General features: G+C 38.1%; 1 protein-coding gene across 3 annotated transcripts in view; it reads left to right on the top strand.

Moving 5' to 3' along the window:
- Nucleotides 1–23,363, top strand: part of LRIG2 (leucine rich repeats and immunoglobulin like domains 2) — a 66,547-nt gene that overhangs the window by 27,960 nt on the left and 15,224 nt on the right. For 2 of the 3 annotated variants that reach the window (XM_004263196.4, XM_033435645.2), the window contains 15 exons: nt 3,089–3,154; nt 4,614–4,688; nt 4,851–4,985; nt 5,530–5,673; nt 5,796–5,939; nt 6,779–6,922; nt 7,124–7,267; nt 10,193–10,273; nt 10,990–11,061; nt 11,200–11,268; nt 16,238–16,401; nt 18,489–18,809; nt 19,922–20,203; nt 21,578–22,027; nt 22,660–22,809. In XM_004263196.4, the coding sequence (XP_004263244.1) occupies nt 3,089–3,154; nt 4,614–4,688; nt 4,851–4,985; nt 5,530–5,673; nt 5,796–5,939; nt 6,779–6,922; nt 7,124–7,267; nt 10,193–10,273; nt 10,990–11,061; nt 11,200–11,268; nt 16,238–16,401; nt 18,489–18,809; nt 19,922–20,203; nt 21,578–22,027; nt 22,660–22,809 (2,441 nt within the window). The remainder of the gene's footprint in view (nt 1–3,088; nt 3,155–4,613; nt 4,689–4,850; nt 4,986–5,529; nt 5,674–5,795; nt 5,940–6,778; nt 6,923–7,123; nt 7,268–10,192; nt 10,274–10,989; nt 11,062–11,199; nt 11,269–16,237; nt 16,402–18,488; nt 18,810–19,921; nt 20,204–21,577; nt 22,028–22,659; nt 22,810–23,363) is intronic. The other variant, XM_033435637.2, reaches the window with a different exon arrangement.

Genomic DNA, 23,363 nt, shown 5'->3' with positions numbered 1-23,363 from the left:
TGTGGCAGGCGGGCTTAGCTGCTCCGCGGCATGTGGGATCCTCCTAGACCAGGGCTCAAACCCGTGTCCCCTGCATTGGCAGGCGTATTCATTTTTATTTATTTATTTATTTTTTGCTGTACGCGGGCCTCTCACCGTTGTGGCCTCTCCTGTTGCGGAGCACAGGCTCCGGACGCGCAGGCTCAGCGGCCATGGCTCACGGGCCCAGCCGCTCCGCGGCATGTGGGATCCTCCCGGACCGGGGCATGAACCCGTGTCCCCTGCATCGGCAGGCGTATTCTTACCCACAGAACCACCAGGGAAGCCCGAGGCATATATTCTTTTTTTTAAAAATAAATTTATTTATTTTATTTATTTTTGGCTGCATTGAGTCTTTGTTGCTGCGCCCAGACTTTCTCTAGTTGTGGCAAACAGGGACTACTCTGTGGCAGTGCGCAGGCTTCTCATTGCAGTGGCTTCTCTTGTTGTGGAGCATGGGCTCTAGGTGTGTGGGCTTCAGTAGTTGTGTCACGTGGGCTCAGTAGTTGCGGTTAGCAGGCTCTAGAGCGCAGGCTTAGTACTTGTGGTGCACGGACTTAGTTGCTCCGTGGCATGTGGGATCTTCCCGGAGCAGGGCTGGAACCCGTGTCCCCTGCATTGCCAGGTGGATTCTTAACCACTGCGCCACCAGGGAAGCCCTGAGGCATATATTCTTAAGACAGCATTAGTCTGTAGAGAGGCTCCAAATTATTTCAGGTATCTTTTGGATTCCACCAAAAAGCGTTAGAGGTTTTTCAAACACACAGAGAAAATTATTCTTTCACCCAGTAGAGACAGTGGACAGTTTTCACTGATCCTGAATATATAGTGGTTTATACTATGTATAAGTTAAGTTTAATCTGATTGCTTTTGATTTCTTTAATAATGGTTTTCTTTAAAACTGATTGTCTGGTCATCATTGACATCCATGAGAGAAATATAGGGGATAGTAAAATCAAAAGTTATACTGCCAAGGAGGTTAGGGTTTGGAAAGGTATTAGAGGCACTGATTAAAATGAAAGCCCTTAATCTGTAAAAGGAAAATTCCAGAAAGCATGAGATGTAGAAGTAAATGATGCTGTGGTAGCCTCCTATACAGATGATATTAGCTCTCTGTTTGCCAGACCAGCCACCTTGCAGTAGAATATGGAGTATCTAACTTAAATTAGAGCAGTCGCATTTCTCCTTAAGTTGAAACACCACAGTAAATAAACATCTTTTCACTCGTGTGAAATTCTGTGTTTGTTGTTCGGTAGCAAGTGTGAATTGGATGACAGTGTCTGCATATAAGATTTTTATGTGGAGTGAATTCATGTTTTTCTCTCTTAACATTTCCCAACACACCCCTCCATTCATGAGTGTCCTTGAGCTGATACCTGGTGCCATATATCTTAGAATAAAGGTTTTAGAACTGTGTGAAAAAGTGACAGTTTGATCTAGCCTTAGTTATATTATGGTGTAAATTAAGCTCTTAAATGAAAGTGGCTAGGTTTTACAGATGGACAGACATGAAACTAGCTGAGAACAAATTGTTGTGCTGTGATAGAGACATCGTTCAAAACTGCATGCATCTGTCAACTGCCCGTGGTGGTACAGTGAGATAAAGTGATCTGTAATGTTTCTCTAGTGTATCCCTATTGCTAGCCATATTGTAATGTGTAATACATCTCTTGGGCAGACAGCTTGTGTGGGCTAGATTCCACCTCAGTCTTGAAAAGATGCCAGAAAGCAGCAAGGTGAATTTTTAAGCCTATTTAAATATTTAGACTCATGACTAATTTGAGTGAAATCTCTGCTGTATCTAATAAACTACTCACTAGAAGTGAGATGGAATTTCAAATTTTTGACTTCCTCACTTATTAGCTGTGTGACCTTGGATTGACAAATTATTAATCTCTGTCTGTTTCTGGTATTTGCCTCATAAAGTTGTTGTGTGGACTTAGGCAGATTTATATGTATAAAGTGCATAGAAGAGTGCCTGGCACTTAACAAATGTTAGCTGCTGCCGCCACCACCACCATCATCATTAACGTAACTTGGAGTGAGATGAATTTCCCTTCCCTGAAGCTAGATTGCTTTTTTTGCTTTTAAGGAAGACTACATCTCTATCAAGGATGTGGTCAACCCCAGTTCTAATACATAAGCTCACTGTCTTGACTTGTGAAATCTAATCCATCTTCAAGTTTATCTACAGCCAAAGTGTAATATATATTATATATTATGTAAAGTATATATTACTTTAAAAGTATATATTACTTTATATTATGTTACTTTAAAAGTATATATTTCTTTCAAAAGTATGTAAAGCATACTGCATTATAATAAAGTGTAACATAATCACTGGAAGGGATAAAGAAACCATAATATCTCTGTGGAATGATCTACAAGATATGTTGTTAAGTGAAAAAACCAAGGGGCAAAATAATGTGTAAATTATTCTACCATTTGTGTAAAACTTTTCTGGTACATGCATAAAGTATCTGACAGGCTGTAAAAGAAATGGTATATTTTCACTTGTTGCTGTTGGGGAGGGAAGTTGGATGGCTGGAGACAAGGGTGGGAGACTTTTTACTGTATATCCTTTTATACTTTTTGATTATTGAACCATGTGAATGTATTTTCTAGTTAGTAAAAACAGAAACAAAAAACCCTTATAAAGAGGAGAAAGTAAAAGAGCTATTTTGAAATCTACATAAATTTTTATTCATCCATTATAAACATTTTTTTTTTTTTTTTTTTTGTGGTATGCGGGCCTCTCACTGCTGTGGCCTCTCCCGCCGCGGAGCACAGGCTCCGGACGCACAGGCTCAGCGGCCATGGCTCACGGGCCCAACCGCTCCGCAGCATGTGGGATCCTCCCAGACCGGGGCACGAACCCGCGTCCCCTGCATCGGCAGGCGGACTCTCAACCACTGCGCCACCAGGGAAGCCCTATAAACATTTCTTTTTATCTGTACTACTTAAATTCACATTTGATGGGGCGTTTAGATTCCTATTTTTGTTTTGTTTTGTTTCCTTTAAGTGTGCTTTCCAGGGCTAAACTAAGAATGATCTCTTATCCTCCATTTAGGGATTTGAGTCATAATCGGTTGTCTAACTGGAACATAAGCTTGGAATCTCAAACATTACAAGAAGTGTAAGTTATTTTTATTTATTTAAACTTACATTAAATTCTTCGAGGCGATTTGATGAATTATGAATTTCAGGATGTTTAATGCAAAAATGTCAAAAAATTGAAGGAAAGAAAACTTTAGATTAAAACATGTTTAAAAGCCTAAACTTGTCTTTGGCTTTGTTAGTATCACAAACTCTCTGGGTATTATGCCATTGCACTGGTGATTTCAAGTTGTAAACTGCGTAGAAATACGGTTCTACTTCCTTGGGGCCTAAAATAAGATTTCCCCTCTTCAGAGTGAATATATTTTATTTTATTTTTTGCCAGAGTTTCAGCCAGTGAAACTCTGTATTGTGTAAATTTTTTTTTTTTTAATGTTTTGACTTGTCTAAGGTGGAAGCATCATGTCTGAAGTAGGTTTATATGAAATACAATATTTTTGGTATCACCTGGAATATGGTAGTTAATATAATTCAGTTTTCCTCTTCATTGAAGTTTTTCTTTTAGTACTGAGATGTATTATTACGTAGTTTCTGGAGAGAAGTTTCTAAAATATTATTAATATCAGTTATTGCATTGTGGTATTCCCAGAGGCACAACTGTTGAGGCCTGTTTACCTCTATACTAAACACCCTCAGAATCCTCAGATGAATTTTTCTTTTGAATTTCTTTCTGACAAGGGGTACTTTGTGCTCTCATTTGTTCTGCATTCTCTCCTTCCCTGCCTCAAATTGGCTGCCCCTAATCTGCTGCGGACTGAATGAACAATTGACAAGCTTATTAGCTGAAAGCGTAGGTCCTGAGGAAAGGAAAATGCTTAGTGGGAAGTGCATGGCCTTATTATTTATTACATGGACTTTGTAACTTCAGTTGATTACTTGGAGGCCTTTTACTTCTGGCCTCTTTTCTGTATTCTAGATTGTTGAGGTTGTTCAGTGATTGAAAAACAGGTTGGTGAAATGTGATTGCATTAGATTTGCTACTAAAACAATTGAGATAATCTTTTAGGTCTGTGGTCTCAAGCAACTTTCCCTAACTTTGAGTAACAAAAAAATATGTGTGTGTGCGTGTGTATTTTAAAAATTTATTTAATTAACTTATATATAAATTTATTTTATTTATTATAAATAAATATATATAGAGAGCTATGAATTATTCTTTCTTTGTTTAAGAAGGACTTAAATTAGCAGTCATAATAGTAACTATTCAAATGACCTTGCTGGGATTAAAAATATTTAATGTGCAAAATATTTCTTAACCTTTCTAGTATTGGTATCAAATCATAGATCTATACCATGAAAACATTTTTTTATTAAAATCTCTAATTTCTCAGTAGAAAATATTTAGTCTAACTCATTCTGGGTCATAGGCTTTTTTCAGATTTGGCATTTATCCTAAAGAATATGTACTAGCCAGAAACTAGAACTCGAGGTAGCATTTCCCTCACTAAATTTTTATATCTATTTTTCCCCCTACTCAGGAAAATGAATTATAATGAGCTAACTGAAATCCCATATTTTGGAGAACCAACCACTAATATTACTCTTCTCTCATTGTAAGTAAATAAAATTTCAGGTCTTTTACTTAAATTATGCATAGTACACAGTTTTTTTTGTTGTTGTTTTAGGTACCCTTGTTGTTGATCCTAATTATTTAACATTTTTGTGGTTTAGGGTGGATCACTGGCAATAGCTTTAATATAATCTTTGTTTTATAGAGTCCATAATGTAATCCCAGAAATAAATGCAGAAGCGTTCCAGTTTTACCCTGCTCTCGAGAGTTTAGATCTCAGCTCAAATATAATATCAGAAGTCAAGACATCTTCATTTCCTCGAATGCAGCTTAAATACCTGTAAGTAAAATAGAGTTTAAACTAGATTTAATTTGAAGTGCATGTTTATTATTCATTGATATTTATCTTCCCAGATATGTCTTATTTATTGTGATTTTGATATGCTTATGTGAAACAAACCTAGGTTAGATTTTTTTGTTTTTTTTTCTGCCCTTAAAGAGTACACTATTTTCAGAAAATATTAAGTATCCAGGGTAATTTTTGAGATTTAATTCTGGATTATGTTTTACTAACAGTCATGTAAACGGTAAATGGGAGTAGTTTGTTAAACAGTGCTTAACCTGTGTAATGGTGGTGATAATTAGCGTGAGTGCTAGTGTTTTACAGTTTACAAAGCACATTCACACATACTGTTTCAACCCAAATGAAGTAGGTATTATCCTTATTTTGTACTTGAAGAAACAAAGCAGTTAAATGATTTGTAAAGTTGCGTACGGTTGCTAAGTGGTAGAGCTGGGGCTTAGTCATAGACTTGAGGCAGCTTTACAGTGGTAGAATGTTTAGTTTCACTGAATTTTTTTTGTTGTTATCTTGTTCATTTTAGGAATTTGAGCAATAATAGGATAACCATCTTGGAGGCTGGTTGCTTCGATAATTTGTCAAGTTCCTTATTAGTGGTAAAGTTAAACAGGAATAGAATTAGCATGATTCCACCCAAGATCTTCAAGCTACCTCACCTCCAATTCTTGTGAGTAACTAAATAGATGGATTATAAGAAGATTGCTTTTTCTTATATGTCTGTTTCTTTTTATTATTATTAGGGCAAATCAGCAAACCAATTTTTTGACTGTAAAACTATTTCTGTTAAAGGGAACTTAAAAGAAACAGGATTAAAGTTGTGGAAGGTCTCACATTCCAAGGTCTAGACTCCTTAAGATCTTTGAAAATGCAGCGGAATGGAATTAGCAAACTCAAGGATGGAGCTTTTTTTGGCTTGGATAACATGGAAGAATTGTAAGTACTATGAACTAGAATAGGAGATTGTTAGGAAGGGAGTCTGGGGCTTTTCAGTGCCGAACAGCTAGGATAGTAGCTTTAATTATAACAAAGTATTTTAGCTCTTCCTCCCTTCTCTTATGTGAAATAAATTAAGATTTAAGCTTTGTTATCTAACTGGTATTTTTGTCATCATTCTTCCAAACATTTCATCTGAAAAGTTTATATTCCCTTAATGTTTGACTGATGAAAATTATTAGGATTTATCCAGAACAGGTATACTATATCTCTTGGTGAGTTGATTTTATAGATATGATATTTTAGAGAGTCTTACAGGCTTCTTGCACTAAATCTTAAGAAACATGTACATATTTATGAATAGAATTTGTCTGCTCACTTGGGTTGAGCAATGGTATATGCCTCTTTGTGCAAGACTTAATGAAGATTTTTGGAATCTTCTCATTGCATGCCTCGTTTTTTTTTTTTCTTAAAGATTTAATTTTGTTTATTTTTGGCTGCGTTAGGTCTTTGTTGCTGCACGCGGGCTTTCTCTAGTTGTGGTGAGTGGGGGCTACTTTTCGTTGTGGTGTGCAGGCTTCTCATTGCGGTGGCTTCTCTTGTTGCGGAGCACGGGCTCTAGGCATGTGGTCTTCAGTAGCTGTGGCTCACAGGCTCTAGAGCACAGGCTCAGTAGTTGTGCACGGGCGTAGTTGCTCTGCAGCATGTGGGATCTTCCTGGACCAGGGCTCGAACCCGTGTCCCCTGCATTGGCAGGCGGATTCTTAACCACTGTGCCACCAGGGAAGTCCTGCATGCCTTGTTTTGAAACATATTCCCTCCTTTCTTTAATTCTGCAGAGAACTGGAACATAATAACCTTACAGAAGTGAACAAGGGGTGGTTGTATGGCTTGCGAATGTTACAACAGCTCTATGTGAGCCAGAATGCTGTTGAAAGAATCAGCCCTGATGCATGGGAGTTCTGCCAAAGACTGTCTGAACTGTAAGTGTGAGATGGCATTTCAGTGGAAGCTGTGAGACTAGAGCAGATTGAATAAGTCATTCCCATGGCCAGTAATGAGATCTAATATCCCTCTTTATTAGAAGTTTGAAAGCCCTAAATTTATCATGTAAGTAGAATAAGAATATGAAAGTTGAACTAGAAGAGAGTGAATTTTTTACCTTCCATGTTTCCTGTTTTTAGTGATTTGTCCTATAACCAGTTGACCCGCCTGGATGAATCTGCCTTTGTGGGTCTGAGCTTACTGGAGAGATTGAACTTAGGGGACAACAGAGTCACTCACATTGCTGATGGTGTATTTAGGTTTCTTTCCAATCTTCAGACACTGTAAGTATATCTCTCCTTTTTGGGGATTTTTTTTTTTTTTAACTAATTTTTTTAAAGCACTAAAGCAAAACAGCTAATCAGTGTACATATTATGTATGTTAATATTTTGCAGTTCTTCTCTCCTATGCCTTGGGGCAAGACAGTCTTGCTTATCTCTATCCCTATATGTAAATTTTATGTATCTCTAGCCATTTCAGTTTGTACTTTAATTCTGAGTTAACTAAACAACAAAGCATCTCTTATTGTGCCAGTTACTGTGGAATAAAACACAGTTGCTAGTGTCAGGAATGCACATTTTCTTACTCCTCTGACCTAGAACTACCAGTAGTGTACCAGATCTACCACTTCTCATTCAAAAGGATGCAGGACATATAGTGGGAACAGCTCTGGCAGGAAACCTCTTCACTGTTACCAGTTTGCTGCATGACTTTGGACAAATAAAACTAACATTTATTAATGATCTGATATGTGCCAGGTGCATTCAGAGTACTGGGATATTATTGCTCTTTTCCATACTGGGGGACTGAGGTTCAGAGAGATTAAATGATTTGTTTAAAGTCATATACCTTGTAAATGTTTGGGCCAGGATTAGAACCCAGGTCTTTTCCCAGGTCTTTTTTATGCTAAAGCTCATGTGCTTTTTAAAAAAAAAAAAAATTTATTTATTTATTTATTATTTATGTATTTTTGGCTCTGTTGGGTCTTTGTTGCTGCATGCAGGCTTTCTCTAGCTGCTGTGAGCGGGAGCTACTCTTTGTTGCAGTGCACGGGCTCCTCATTGTGGTGACTTCTCTTGTTGCGGAGCATGGGCTCTAGGCGTGTGGGCTTCAGTAGTTGTGGCACGTGGGTGGGCTCAGTAGTTGCCGTGCGCTTGCTCTAGAGCGCAGACTCAGTAGTTGTGGTGCATGGGCTTAGTTGCTCCACAGCATGTGGGATCTTCCCGGACCAGGGCTCGAACCCGTGTCCCCTGCATTGGCAGGCGGATGCTTAATCACTGCGCCAGCAGGGAAGTCCCTCATGTGCTTTTCATTTTACTGTCAGATGAACAAAATTACTTAGCCTTTCCTGGTTTTTTTTTTTTTTATGTCCAGTGAAGGATGGATATAGGATTAGATGGTTGCAAAAGGCAGTTTCAACTCTAAACTTCTGTTGTTCTGTAAGTTGAATGTTTTACCCTGATCATGGAATATAATTGAATGAAGAGGTATTTTAATGAAATATAGTAATCTCAAACATAGAGCAGAATAAGAGAAAAAGAGTAATTAGTAGAATTTGTAGATTCTTAAGGTTCCTGAATAGGGAACTTTTTGGTCATCAGGTTTAGTTGATAAATGGTCTCAGAAAAGAGGCAGGTTCCAACTTTGGGACCTAACCATAAGTGACAAAGAAAGCATGATAATTTTGTGAAGGTGTCTGTGTGTGCACCTGTGTGTGTTTGATGTTTTTTCTTTTTTTTTTAACTTAATGAAGTAGTCCTCCTTTAGATTTGGCCTTGAAAAAGTAAAAGTGATTTCCTTTTTTTAAAAAATTTTTCTCTTTTCTACCTTATCAGAGGTTAAATTAGATCAGTGGAAACTCAGGAATTTATATTAGACGCAGCTGTAGTCTTTTGGCAGTGCACGGGATGGCAGACAGGTTCTTTTAGTACACCACTGATTATTACTTTTAGCATTAAAGTTTAGGAAAGTAATTGCAGACGTAAATGATTATCTAATGCTACAAAAATAGTTAAGGCAGAATTAGGAACAGATCTGAGATATTCCGGCTTTAGATCAATGCTCTTGCCAGAGTAGATATACTTCTTACTCCCTTTGGTGAGTGAGTTCTATTTATGCTGTTCTGTGGAGGAGAGGGAAAAGTCCTGCAGAGTTGAGCCATCAGTTGTTTCAGTGTTTATTCTTTAGTAAAATAAAATGATCTTTCTTAGCTTTCACTTCAGGTAAAGACATAGCTAAATGGGAAGAGTGATCTCCTATCTCCTTACTGTTATTCACATAACTTTACACATGTCTTTTTTTTTTTTTTTTTTTGTGGTATGCGGGCCTCTCACTGTTGTGGCCTCTCCCGTTGCGGAGCACAGGCTCCGGACGCGCAGACTCAGCGGCTATGGCTCACGGGCCTAGCCGCTCCGCAGCATGTGGGATCTTCCCAGACCGGGGCACGAACCCATGTCCCCTGCATCGGCAGGTGGACTCTCAACCACTGCGCCACCAGGGAAGCCCTACATATGTCTTATAAAGCAAAAAACTTTGTGCTTTATTATGAGATGACTTAAGGAAGCAAAAGTGATTAAATATCTTTAACTGGTATTTCTTCCATGATGACATGGTGTGGTGCAATTGCATTTTGTCTGAGAATGGAACAGTGGATTTTAAAAGATCCATACTTTTCCTTTTAAAGAAAACAGAGTGATCACTCTAGCACATGGGTATATCATTCTTACTTTCCAGGGGGCATGTTTAATTGCTGTTGAGCTGTGAAGCTCTGTATTGACATTACTTTTTGTCAGCCATTTTAGATTTAAGGGCTCAGGGGAAGGCTTGGATCACCCCAAAATCCCATTAGTCTGAAATAAGATTTGTAAGCCATACCCCCTGCATCTTGAAATCCTCCTCTTTGTAGGGCCCTGACTATAATTTTTAATATGCTAACACAATTACGGGCTATTAGCTAGGAAGATCAATACTCTTAGCAGGTGCTTAATTTATTTATCAAGGTCGGCTTAATTCTTAGCTTACGAGAATTAGTTCTTACATGCTTATCTCAGGTATTCTTTAAAAAGAAGAGTTGAGTGTTTATCATAAATAACCTAACCTTTACTGTAAGGATCAAAATTAAAATTAGCATTGCTATGTCAGGATGATGCCTGATGGTGTAATGGTCATGTTGACTAACATAACCTGTCTATCCCTGACATTTTCGTAGAAACTTAAGAAACAATGAAATTTCATGGGCCATAGAAGATGCTACTGAAGCCTTTGCTGGACTCACAAGTCTCACTAAATTGTATGTACTTATGATATTTACGTATGTCTATGAAGGTATATTTTAAAGAACCAATTGTAAATGTGATTGGATTGTGTCTATTTGCTGTGGCTAGAAAGTCTGAGCCTTCTGGTTCACCCACTAAAGGAAGAAGCTTCATTGTTTATTAAGGTTTTTGTTTTTTGGTTTGTTTTTCATTTTGTTTTTCTGTGGTGGGGCACTTTCTGAAAGAACATTCCTAGTGTCACTTAAAGAGAAGTTATTTATGGAACTAAAATTTTGATTTAAGTAAAAGAAATGCACTGAAACCAGAATTGAACCATGATCTGTTTAATCATGTGAGATTTATGGGTAATTTAGCAAGAGAGGATTCTCTCAAGCAAGATTTTAGGTCTTCTCCCATAAGAATGTCTCCCAGACTTCACACTTGTCTGAGTTTCTTTGACCGGATGATCTTTTGCTGAGAAGGGAGAAACTGGGAATGTAATCCAGTTTATTATATGAAAACTACAGGTGTATCTGTGGTCAGGATGGTTGTTTATAGATACCTCACTGAGTGCTGACATCTTAATAGACACATTTATTCTATGCTTCACACTGGTTAATAATGAAGGTTCACAACTTTCTTAAGAATGCATGTTAGGCTTATTTTCACTTGTTATAGGTAAATGTTTATTTTAATGAATTTAATTTTGTTTAGTGGAGAGCTTTATTAGAAAGGTCTGTTTGTATTTCAGAATCTTACAAGGAAATCAGATTAAGTCAATTACAAAGAAAGCATTCATTGGTCTTGAATCCCTTGAGCATCTGTAAGTATTTTTCAGCCATTTTGCTCAGTATATAAATAATCTTTGCTCTTAGCAGAGGTTTTCATGACCATTTAAAGTGTTTATATAACTTAATTGTAGAAATGGTGACTGGTAATGTTTCATTTCTCTTCATTTCAGAGATTTGAACAACAATGCTATAATGTCTATCCAAGAAAATGCTTTTTCCCAGACTCGCTTGAAAGAACTGTACGTAACTTAAGTCTTTTTTGTCACTAATTAGATCATTATCCACGCTTGTGCTTAAAGTGTGATGAATGTGACCCAGATGTTTCCCAAAGCACACAATTCAGGCAGGAAAAAAGAAAGTGTTAACATTCAGTTATTTTAGTGACTGGATGTAATTTAAAAATAACATTGAAAAGTCCAGAGTGTGTGGCTCCAAGACCTTCTGTTTTTTTCCTGTGTTGCTGATGCATATAGTTAAAGAGACCTTAGCAACGCTGCTTATGCTTTATGTTTACCCTACTGTTCCTTTTTTATTCCCCTCTTCCCTTTTGGACTGTTGGAGACATGTGTTCTCTTGGGATGAGTTACAATTAAGGTATTATGTAATTTTTGGAGGTGATCTAGCACTTTCAGTATAATGGTCACAGAGGATGTCTCTAATCTGTTCAAACTACTAAATGTTCCAAAACTGTTGAATAGTTATGATAGAAAAATACATATCATTTTAACGTTTTTTCATTCATGATTTAAAAAAATTGTTCTTATTTCCCAGGGGGGATTTCCCAGGGGTGGGTTGGTTAGTTGGGCGTTGCTCTTAATTTTAAACTCTGGTGATTCAGATATTGAGCAACTGATAAGAATCAACGGGCTATATCAACTTACCTTGCCTTGCCTGAAGGCTATTCAAAGGGAGGTCTGTGGACCAGAGCTGATTCATGACGAGAGAAGGACAGAAATTCAGAGCAAGCTTTTTAGAAACTTATAGAACAATTTGACCTTACTGTGACACTTCTGTTGAATTTTATAAAAGTATTGATCTATAACAGATTGGGAATTTAAAAAACTGGTCCTTCTCCACGTATAGTTTGAGATGCACTGGAAGTATGTGAGTTCACATTGCCTCGGTTTAGATTCTTGCCCCATTCTTTACAACTGTGTGTTTAGCCTAGGACTCAGTTTCCCTTCTCAGTATGGGAAGAGCACCACCCTCAGGCTTATGTGAAGATAAAATGAGATAATTTGTTTATGGAAGAAATGTTTAGTGTCATCTGCTATGTAAGGTAGTGTTCTAAATGCTAAAAACGCAGTAGTGAACAAGACAAAGTCTCTGTCTTCATAGCATATTACAAAATTCTGTTCGGAAGATAAATAGTAAACCAGTAGGTATATAATATCTCATCAGATAATAAATGTTCTGAAGAAAAAGCTGGGTCAAAGGTGTACAGCATACAGGGATTGCTATTTTGAAGTAGTGAGGGAAGGCTTTTCTGAAGATAACAGCCTTTGAGCCAGGCCCTTAGTGAGATGAAATGGCAAACCATCTTATACTGGGCGAAGGGCATTCCAGGCACAGGGAAGAACAAGTGAAAAGGCCCTGAGGAAGGAGCTTGCTTTTTGTGCTTGAAGAACAGCAGAGACACTGATGTGGCTGGAAGACAAGAGCAAGGGAAAGAATGGTAGGAGATGAGGTCAGAGACATAAACAGGCCTGATCTTGTAGGGCCTAATAGGCCATGAGGAGTTAGGACTTTTTTCCCTCTAAGTGCATTAGAAAGCTTTTGAGGGTTTTGAGAAGATACTCCACACAGAGCCTGGCATATAGTAAAAGGTGAATAACTAAGATAATAACAAAAGTTAAAAAGTTATGGAGATCATCTTTTGTTATTTTCTGCCAGATTTTTTTAAAAATAAATTTATTTACTTATTTTTGGCTGCATTGGGTCTTCATTGCTGCACACAGGTTTTCTCTAGTTGCGTTGAGTGGGGGCTACTCTTTGTTGCGGCACGCGGGCTTCTCATTGCGGTGGCTTCTCTTGTTGTGGAGCACGGGCTCTAGGCACGCGGGCTTCAGTAGTTGTGGCACGTGGGCTCAGTAGTTGTGGCTCGCAGGCTCTAGAGTGCAGGCTCAGTAGTCATGGCGCATAGGCTTAGTTGCTCCTTGGCATGTGGAATCTTCCCGGACCAGGGCTCGAACCTGTGTCCCCTGCATTGGCAGGTGGATTCTTAACCACTGCGCCACCAGGGAAGTCGTCTGCCAGATTTTTAAAGTGGCTTGCTTATTTATTTATTTTTTTTTTTGGTCTCTTGAGATATTTTGAGTTATTTCTCCTAAGGCTTACTTTAACTTGAAAAGGCACAACTTACTGCATATCAGTATTACCTTTTTTTGGTTGTGATAATCTGAGGGCCAGCAAGAAAGTTTTAACTCTTGTTAAGAGAAATCAGTTTAAAATATAATTTTTATAGGTGAAAGCAAATATCATAGTTTCATTCTTCAGAGAGTCACTTGGTGATTTTTTGAGTTGGTTTGAACAAGCTGCTAATGCAGGAACTCTAATGCAGCTTATTTACTGAGAAGTTTTAGTTGCTCTTGGTTACTTTAAATTTAAGTCGTATTTATAATACAGAATTTCACATCAACATTTATTGAAGTATCTCTTAATACTTTTTGGTGTCCTTCACAGTGCTTTGCATAAATATTGGGGGGAGGTGGGAGAGTCAAATATGAATTAAAAATTGTTCTGCATTAAAATTATGTAATCATGGTAGAAAATTAGATAGTTAAACCAAGAGGGAGAGGAAGACCCCAAATCACCAGTACTCAAAAGACAACCACTGTTGATATTTGGTATATATCTATCCATATACTTGCGGAGAGAATGCAGGATATACTCCATTAGGTACAGCAGAGTTCATTAGCATGTGAAGGGTGGAAAGATGCGAAAGAAACAGAAGTGAAGGGAACTAATGTGAATCTTGTGGTATCTGTGGCCAGACACTATGCTAAATGCTTTATTTAAAAAAATTTTTGAGGTAGGTGTTCTTAATCCCACTTTCCAGGAATAGAAACTGAGATTTTGGAGGCATTCAGTATCTTGCCTAAGGTAAGTAGTGGAATTAGGATGTAAGTCCATGTCTCACGAGGTAACTTATATTATATCTAAGAAAGCATAAGTTAGACCATATCATTCCTCTGTTCTTAACCTTCCGGTGTCTTCCCAGCACACATAGGAAAAAAACAACTCAGGTTCTTTCCTTAGTTTATAAAGCACTTGCATGGCCTGGTCCTTCTTGCCCATCTCTCTGACCTCATTCCCATCACTGTCCCCTCACTTTCTGTGCTCTGGCTTCAGTGACCTCCTTGCTTTTCACACTAAGCACACTAAGTATCTGCCTCAAGGTCTTTGTGCATAGTTTCCTCTGTCTGTGACACTCTTACCTCAGATCTCCATGTGATTTGCTCTCTCGATTCTTTCAGGTCTTTGCCCAAATGCCATCTCTTCAAAGAATCTTTCCCTGACTGCTTTATCTAAACTGGTAGCTGCTGTCTCTATGTCTCTGCCCAGCTTTGTTTTTCTTGACAGGACTTAACTTTCTGACACTATACTTTGCATTTGTTTGTTTATTGCTTGGCTCTAAATACATAAGCTTTGTGAGAGCTGTAGTGCAACAGCCTAGAACAGTGCCTGGCATATAGTAGACTCAAATATTTCTCGGTGAATGAATGCATATAACATAAGAATTCTGAAATGCAAAATGTAACTTTTGGCCTGCTTAATTAAAATTGCCCTTGATAAAGTATGGCTTTTGGGGTACCCTTAAAGACTGTTTGAAACTTCTTTGGAATCAGATCTTAGGTATTTTTATACCAAACTTTAAAATTACTTGAGGATTTTGGTGATGCATGCAAAGCAGGTTATAATGTTGTCAAAATCACTTGCTTTCCCTACTTCCAAGTGGATGAGACATTTAAGGGTCATTAAAGTAAAACACTGACTTTTCATGTATATTTTATAGGCCTATTATAACCACAAACCGTTTTTCAGTGGTTCTTAGTTTAGGCTGCAGTACACATTGCCACAGGGCTGAAATGTTTTTAGTCTTGATGAAATAATTTGAAAATAATTATACCCTCTTCACAACAAAGATGTCTCTATGTCCCAATATATATAGTAAGCTCTTCCCCAAATTTCTCTGGGAAAAATTTTAAACGTCAAAAGTTTAAAGGACAGTACAATGAACATCCATATGCCATTTACCTGGATTCATCAATTGTTAACTCTTTGCTAAATTTGTTACCTGTTGCTCTCCCTCCCTCCTTCATTCTTTCCCTTTCTCTCTCCTTCTGTCTCTCTCCCTCTTTCCACACACACTCATATACGTATATACATACACTTATTATTTTGCTTAACCAGTTGAAAGTAAGCTACAGACATCATGAGACTTCACTCCTAAAATATCTCAGCATGTATTTCCTATGCAGGGTTATTTTCTTATATAACCACAGCACTATTATCACACCCAATGAAATTAACATTGATAAAATAATATTATCTAATATGCAGTCCATACTGAGATTTCCCTAATGTCCAAAAATGTTCTTTGTGTATATATATTTTCTTAATGAAGGATCACGCTTTACATTTGGTTGTAATGACTCTTTAGTCTCCTTTAATCTAAAATAAATCCCTTACCCTTATTCCCCCTACTCCTTTTATTAGTGTCTTTCATGACACTGTCATATTTGAGGAAACAAGGCTGACAGTCTAAATTTGTTTTTTCATGGTTAGATCCAGGTTAAACATTTTTTTGGCAAGAAAAATGCTTAGGTGTGTAGTTAGCTTTTTTTTTCCTCTTAATTTATTTATTTTTGGCCGTGTTGGGTCTTTGCTGCTGCGCGTGGGCTTTCTCTAGTTGCAGGGAGTGGGGCCTACTCTTCGTTGTGGTGCGCTGGCTTCTCATTGCAGTGGCTTCTCTTGTTGCGGAGCACAGGCTCTAGGTGCGTGGGCTTCAGTAGTTGTGGCACATGGGCTTAGTTGCTCTGTGGCATGTGGGATCTTCCCGGACCAGGGCTCGAACCGTGTCCCCTGCATTGGCTGGCAGATTCTTAACCACTGCACCACCAGGGACGTCCTGTGTAGTAAGCTTTTAATGCTGGAGAAACTTGGAGTGAAAAGTAAAGGGCACTTCTTTTCCTTTTGTTTCTGCAGAATTCTGAACACAAGCAGTTTGCTCTGTGACTGCCATTTGAAGTGGTTGCTTCAGTGGCTGGTTGATAATAACTTTCAACATTCTGTGAATGTAAGCTGTGCACACCCTGAATGGCTAGCAGGGCAAAGCATCCTGAATGTGGATCTGAAAGATTTTGTCTGTGGTTTGTATTTTTGTTTTAATATTTTGTATATTATGCACTTACTATCTTAACAACGGAATTAAAAAAAAATTTAAACAGAATGCTTTCCTACTAGCATATCTATTTCCATTTCTTTAGATTCTTCTCTAACATTTTTATATTGTATTGTAGCTTAAATTTTGTGTTCTTCGACTTAATATATCATAAGTAGTTTTTTTCCTCAGTGTGTTCTTAAATGATTATTTAAAATACTGTCTGTATTATAGCATCTTTATGAATGTAGGCCTTTACCTTTTAGGGAGATTATTAACCTTAGAATAAATATCTAATAGTAAGATTCCTGAATCAAAAAGTGTGAGTTTTTTTCATGAATTCATTCAAAAGCATGATTTTATATTTAGTAGATCTTGAAAAGTGCTACCAGGTGTTTTCAAACAGGTAGCACTAGTTTATGTTGTCACCAGCAATGTATGAATGTACCAGTTTCATTTGGTTTCTTTTTTTTTTTTTTTTTTTTTTGTGGTACGCGGGCCTTTCACTGTTGTGGCCTCTCCTGTTGCGGAGCACAGGCTCCGGACGCGCAGGCTCAGCAGCCATGGCTCACAGGCCTAGCCGCTCCGCGGCATGTGGGATTTTCCCGGACCGGGGCACGAACTCGTGTCCCCTGCATCGGCAGGTGGACTCTCAACCACTGCGCCACCAGGGAAGCCCGGTTTCTGTTTTTGATGCATTTTCCTAAGACAGAAGCAGCAGGGTTTGGGAGTTTTTTGGAGGGGAAGGGGGACAGAGACAAGTCATAGACAAGTTGTCTTGATTCTAGCACTTAATTATAATTTCAAGTATACATCTATATTGTTTTTTCTCAATTTGTAAATTTTTCTTTTACATTAACATTTCCTTTAGTAACAAATTCTTAGCTTTACACAGTGGAACTTTTAGATTAGTGTATCTGTGTTGCATATCACTAGTAACTCTGATCATTTAGATACCTGTATATTGCCAGATGTATTTCCACAGTCTACTTAAAGATGCTTAGGACATTTGGAAGTTCAGGCACATAAAATACTTAAGTTGTTTTTACAAACTTTAAGGAAGAAAACAAAGAATCTAGTAATGATTAAATTCTGCTTACATTGCCATGAATGCCCTTCTGACTTTAGTTTTAAACATAAGCTTACACCATACAATTTATCTTCTTTTTTTAGTTATCACTTTTATGGCACAGTGAAATGTTACCCAGTGAAGACATTGGTTAAGAATTCATATACCTGCTTCTCTGAATCAGTCCAATAATATATTATTATTTATGAATCTATAGTTTATTAGCCAGTCCTAAGCCAGTCTTCATTTGGACGTTTGACACGTTTGGAATTATTCACTATTTTAGGTGAAAGTTATGCACAAAGTACTTTCAAATAGTATGTTTTATTAATAGGAATACCTATTTTTTTTTTTTTTTTTTTTTGCGGTACGCGGGCCTCTCACTGTTGTGGCCTCTCCCGTTGAGGAGCACAGGTTCCGGAGGCACAGGCTCGGCAGCCATGGCTCACGGGCCCAGCCGCTCCGCGGCATGTGGGATCTTCCCGGACCGGGGCATGAACCGTGTCCCCTGCATCGGCAGGCGAACTCTCAACCACTGCGCCACCAGGGAAGCCTGGAATACCTATTTTTATATATGTTATATATACACACAAACACACACATACACATACACACAAGGGGTAATAGAATTAGAGCTTGTTTTAAAATTCTAATTTAGGTTTCTCCTTTTCTCAGTAACTGGTAATACTTAAGAAGTACATTCAAAGCATAAGTGACAGTAAGGAATGGTAGAAAGAGTGCTAAACCCTGAAGTCTGAAAACCTGGGTTCCAGTCCAGGCTTAGCTGTGGACTTACATATCTTAGAGCAAGTCATTTGACCCTTCTGGGCATCATTTTCCTCATCTTAAAACAAGGGAATTGGATTCTAGCTCTATAGTCCCTTTCAACCTAAACATGACATTTTGTAAGCATAACATGCAATTTTACATTATTTGTTTTAAAATTGAATCTATAGAAGCAAAAATAAATAACTGACTTGGCTCCTGCCCCATTTTTTTCTCCTTAGATGATTTTCTCAAGCCGCAGATAAGAACCCATCCTGAAACCACAGTTGCTCTAAGAAGCATGAACGTGACTCTGACATGCACTGCAGTGAGCAGCAGTGATTCACCCATGTCTACTTTGTGGCGCAAAGACAGTGAAATCTTGTATGATGCTGATATTGAGAATTTTGTTCGTTATCAGCAACAAGCTGGAGAAGCTCTGGAATACACTAGTGTCTTACATCTTTTCAATGTAAATTTCACAGATGAAGGAAAATATCAGTGTATTATTACTAATCACTTTGGTTCTAACTATTCTCATAAAGCCAAACTGACTGTGAATGGTAAGAAATTATGCTCCCTGATAGTTCTGTGGTTAGAAGGATTTTTCATGCTTGATTTTTGAATCTTTGACCAAGAAAATTAGGATAAACCTGACATTGCAGGGGGATTCCTTACTGTTTTTGTCTTTAGGGTTATGACAGTATACAGACTGGATTGCTAATTTACCCACTTACTGTCCCTAATCAGTCTTTGACTGAGGGGTAAAGGTGAATTCTGTGGCTCTAGGAGATGGGCTACTTTCACTTTTATTTATGCTTTTGAAAAAAAAAATTTTTTTAATTCTCCATTTTCTTTCCAGAACCATAATTCTGTTCTAAAAACTATGAAATTTATTCCTGACATTGTTCACAGGCCGTCCAATAACTGGGAGTATTGAGAACATTTCTGGGTCCAGTGATCATTATCATTGTCTAAATGTAGTCACACAAAACCATTTTTGAAAATAATGCTCTTTTTCATTGTGGCTGTGAAAGAAAAAAACAAAACAGCTTGATTGATCTATCACCTGTTAGGCTGAATAACTACAACACTTCAGGCTTTGTGCAACCAAAAGATGTACATATGTCTTGATCCTGGGTTGTTTTATGAGATGTTTGAAGGCATAAATTTTTTTTATCATGCAGTTTCCTTGACAGCTTTGTAGATGTTTGTTTGGGAAGCACCATTTAGTCTCTTAAGTAAGGGAGTCATAGTAAATATTAGGTTCTAAAATATATGTTCAAAAAGGTTTGTGGCTTCTGCTTTTTCTGTCCCTATCAAGGAGATCAGGTAGATTTGCCACACATTCTAGAAGAGTTAGTCATCACTGTACTCCATGCCCTGAGGTTCTGGGAGAAAAGATGGCCTCTGAAGTAGTATTTATTGTCAATGCAGGGAGCATGTCTTCTCAAAGAAATGGAGCATTACAACAGTCCGTATTTTGCCTAATAGAGTCTCCCTCCCTTGTATGTAGGTATGAGTGTATGTATATATGTGTGTGTGTGTGTGTGTGTGTGTGTGTGTGTGTGTGTGTGTGTGTGTGTGTGTGTGTGTGTGTGTGTGTATATATATATATATATATATATATTCCCCCCACCCACCCACTTTCTCTTGGTGATCTTTTTTGGAACAGAGATGCCATCTTTTCTGAAAACTCCAATGGATCTAACTATTCGCACTGGTGCCATGGCCAGATTAGAATGTGCTGCAGAGGGGCACCCTGCACCTCAGATTTCCTGGCAGAAAGATGGTGGTACTGACTTTCCTGCGGCTCGAGAGAGACGCATGCATGTCATGCCTGAGGATGATGTCTTCTTCATTGCAAATGTGAAAATAGAAGACATGGGGATCTATAGCTGCATGGCACAGAACATAGCAGGCGGCCTCTCAGCAAATGCTTCATTAATCGTGTTAGGTATGTTTATTGCTCTGTGGGTCCCTGCTTTTGTGGGAATCTTTTTATTATGGATTGACTCTTGGTCTTAATGGCAAGAAGAATCTATATTTGAGATTTTAGTTGGGATTCTTATATCTTTGTTTCCTTGGTTTGCCAATTTATGCAGGGTTATGTCAGCCTAGGATATTAGTGGATCAGTAAACTGAAATCTGGGGAAATTCTGAGGGCAGAATTAGAGATTTTTATCCCATGAATTGAATATTCAAATCCCTTTGATCCCCCATGCCTCAGTGAAGATCCCACATGCCACAACTAAGACCCGACACAGCCAAAAATAAATTAAATAAATAAATAAATAATAAATCTTTAAAAAATCCCACAAAACTCATCTTGGGACTTCCCTGGCAGACCAGTGGTTAAGACTTGGCCTTCTGGGACTTCCCTGGTGGCGCAGTGGTTAAGAATCCACCTGCCAATGCAGAGAACATGGGTTCGAGCCCTGGTCTGGGAAGATCCCACATGTTGCAGAGCAACTAAGCCCACGTGCCACAACTACTGAGCTTGCGCTCTAGAGCCTGTGAGCCACAGCTACTGAAGCCCGTGCACCTAGAGCCCGTGCTCTGCAGCGAGAAGCCACCGCAATGAGAAGCCCACGCACCACAACAAAGAGTAGCCCCTGCTCACTGCAACTAGAGAAAGCCCGCACGCAGCAATGAAGACCCAGTGCAGCCAAAAATAAATAAATAAATAAATAAATTTAAAGAATTAAAAAGATCAATGAAAGAAATACTTATAAACAAAACAAAAGCTTCGCCTTCCAATGCAGGGGGTGCAGGTTCAATCCCTGGTTGGGGAGCTAAGATCCCACATGCCTCACGGCCAAAAAACCAAAACATAAAACAGAAGCAATATTGTAACAAACTCAATAAAGACTTTAAAAATGGTCCACATCCAAAAAAAAAAAAATCTAAAAAAGAAAAATAAAACACTCATCCTTATGTGGTTATGTATACCTACTTTTTTCCACTTAATATTGTATCACAGGGTTACCTTGTCATTAAGTCTTCATGAATATCATGTGGCTGTGGTATAATTTACTTACTCATTTTTCTGCTAGATTTTTAGATTTTTTCCCTTTACCTTTAAAAATTACAACTAATTTTGTAATAAGCATTTTTGTATATAGATCTTTGAATTCTTTGCTTAGGATAGCTTGCTCAAGGTGTAATTCCTGAGATGAGATTTAGATTTTTTGAGGCTTTTGCTTTTCTGAAACATTAACTTCTAATCCTCCCAAGAGCATATGAAAGTGCTTATTTCATCGTAACCTAATTAGTCTAATTCAATTAGGAATAAAACTGCCTAATATTTTTTAATGCATCTTTCTGTTAGAGACACCCTCATTTATTAGACCTCTGGAGGACAAGACAGTAACCCGAGGTGAAACTGCAGTATTACAGTGCATAGCTGGAGGGAGTCCTGCCCCTCGCCTCAACTGGACCAAAGATGATGGACCACTGCTGGTGACAGAACGGCACTTCTTTGCTGCAGCCAACCAGCTTCTCATCATTGTAGATGCTGGGCTAGAAGATGCTGGGAAATATACCTGCATTATGTCCAACACCCTTGGGACAGAACGTGGTCACATTTACCTAAATGTGATTTCCACCCCCAATTGTGACTCTTCCCAGAGTAGCATTGGGCATGAAGACGATGGATGGACCACAGTTGGTATTGTCATCATTGTTGTGGTCTGCTGTGTTGTGGGTACCTCTTTGATCTGGGTCATTGTTATTTACCACATGAGAAGGAAAAATGAAGACTATAGTATCACGAACACAGGTGAGTGGTACCCGGTTGACCCTTGTGGCTTATACCTGAGTCAGGAATGTAGTGTAGGATTTGTTGTTAAATATAAAAAACTAAGGAGCTTTGATAATTTATTTGTGATAGAAGGAAGAGTTTTTCTGTTAAAATGTCCTACTTTCTTGATATAATGGAACCGCTCTAGTGAATAAGCTTAAGAATTTGTAGACAGTCCCCCAAAACTTTGTTCTTTTAAACAGTTGCATGTGCACCTTCTTTCTTTAATACCTAAGGCTCATTTCCATTGTAATTTTCCTTTGGGGAAGAGTGGAGTCGTTATGACAGAGATCAGTCTTTCACACCTGTCCCCCACCCTGAAATCCTGTAAGAGAAGAGGTACAGCCAGATAGATTGCTAAAGTGTGTCTGTGGATAAGATTTCAGACTTCAGGTTTTTTTTCTTTTGGTAATACTTTTAAAATGAAGCTTGGGGGAGAATTCTAGTGAGAAATAATTTTCAGAGAAAATTCTAGGAGTTGTTGAGTTCCTAGGTACATAACATTTTCCTGGCCATTAGTACCAAAGTAGAATGCATTTGCAAGATAGTCTTCTGAGTTTTGGCTTAAATTGCCTAACTTTATTTGAGAGTTACAGATGTCTCTTTTACAGACGAGCTCAATCTGCCTGCAGACATTCCCAGCTACTTGTCTTCCCAAGGAACACTGTCTGAGCCACAGGAAGGCTACAGCAACTCTGAGGCAGGTAGTCATCAGCAACTTATGCCTCCTGCCAATGGATATTTACACAAAGGCGCTGATGGTAATGACTTTTTATTATCTGTGCTTACAATTTCAGCCTACCCTGTTTAGTTTTTTTTTAAGTGTATAGTTTTCCACAGTAATCTGAAGCAATATTTTAAAGTAAGCTACTCAATGAAAACATTTGCCCCATGCAAAATAGGATGAAAATTGACTAAAGTCTTTTTTTTTGAGTTTTTGAATTTTATTTTATTTATATTTTTATGCAGCAGGTTCTTATTAGTCATCAGTTTTATACACATCAGTGTATACATGTCAATCCCAATCTCCCAATTCATCACACCACTGCCACCATCCCCCACTGCTTTCCCCCCATGGTGTCCATACGTTTGTTCTCTACATCTGTCTCAATTTCTGCCCTGAAAACCAGTTCATCTGTGCATTTTTCTAGGTTCCACATGTATGCGTTAATATACGATATTTGTTTTTCTATTTCTGACTTACTTCACTCTATATGACAGTCTCTAGATCCATCCACATCTCAACAAATGACCCAATTTCGTTCCTTTTTATGGCCGAGTAATATTCCATTGTATATATGTACCATATCTTCTT

The sequence above is a fragment of the Orcinus orca genome, chromosome 1, assembly GCF_937001465.1.
Source record: "Orcinus orca chromosome 1, mOrcOrc1.1, whole genome shotgun sequence".
NCBI classification, from domain to species: domain Eukaryota; kingdom Metazoa; phylum Chordata; class Mammalia; order Artiodactyla; family Delphinidae; genus Orcinus; species Orcinus orca.
The sequence above is the reverse complement of the archived record's forward strand: the minus strand, read 5'-3'. Positions and strand labels throughout refer to the sequence as shown.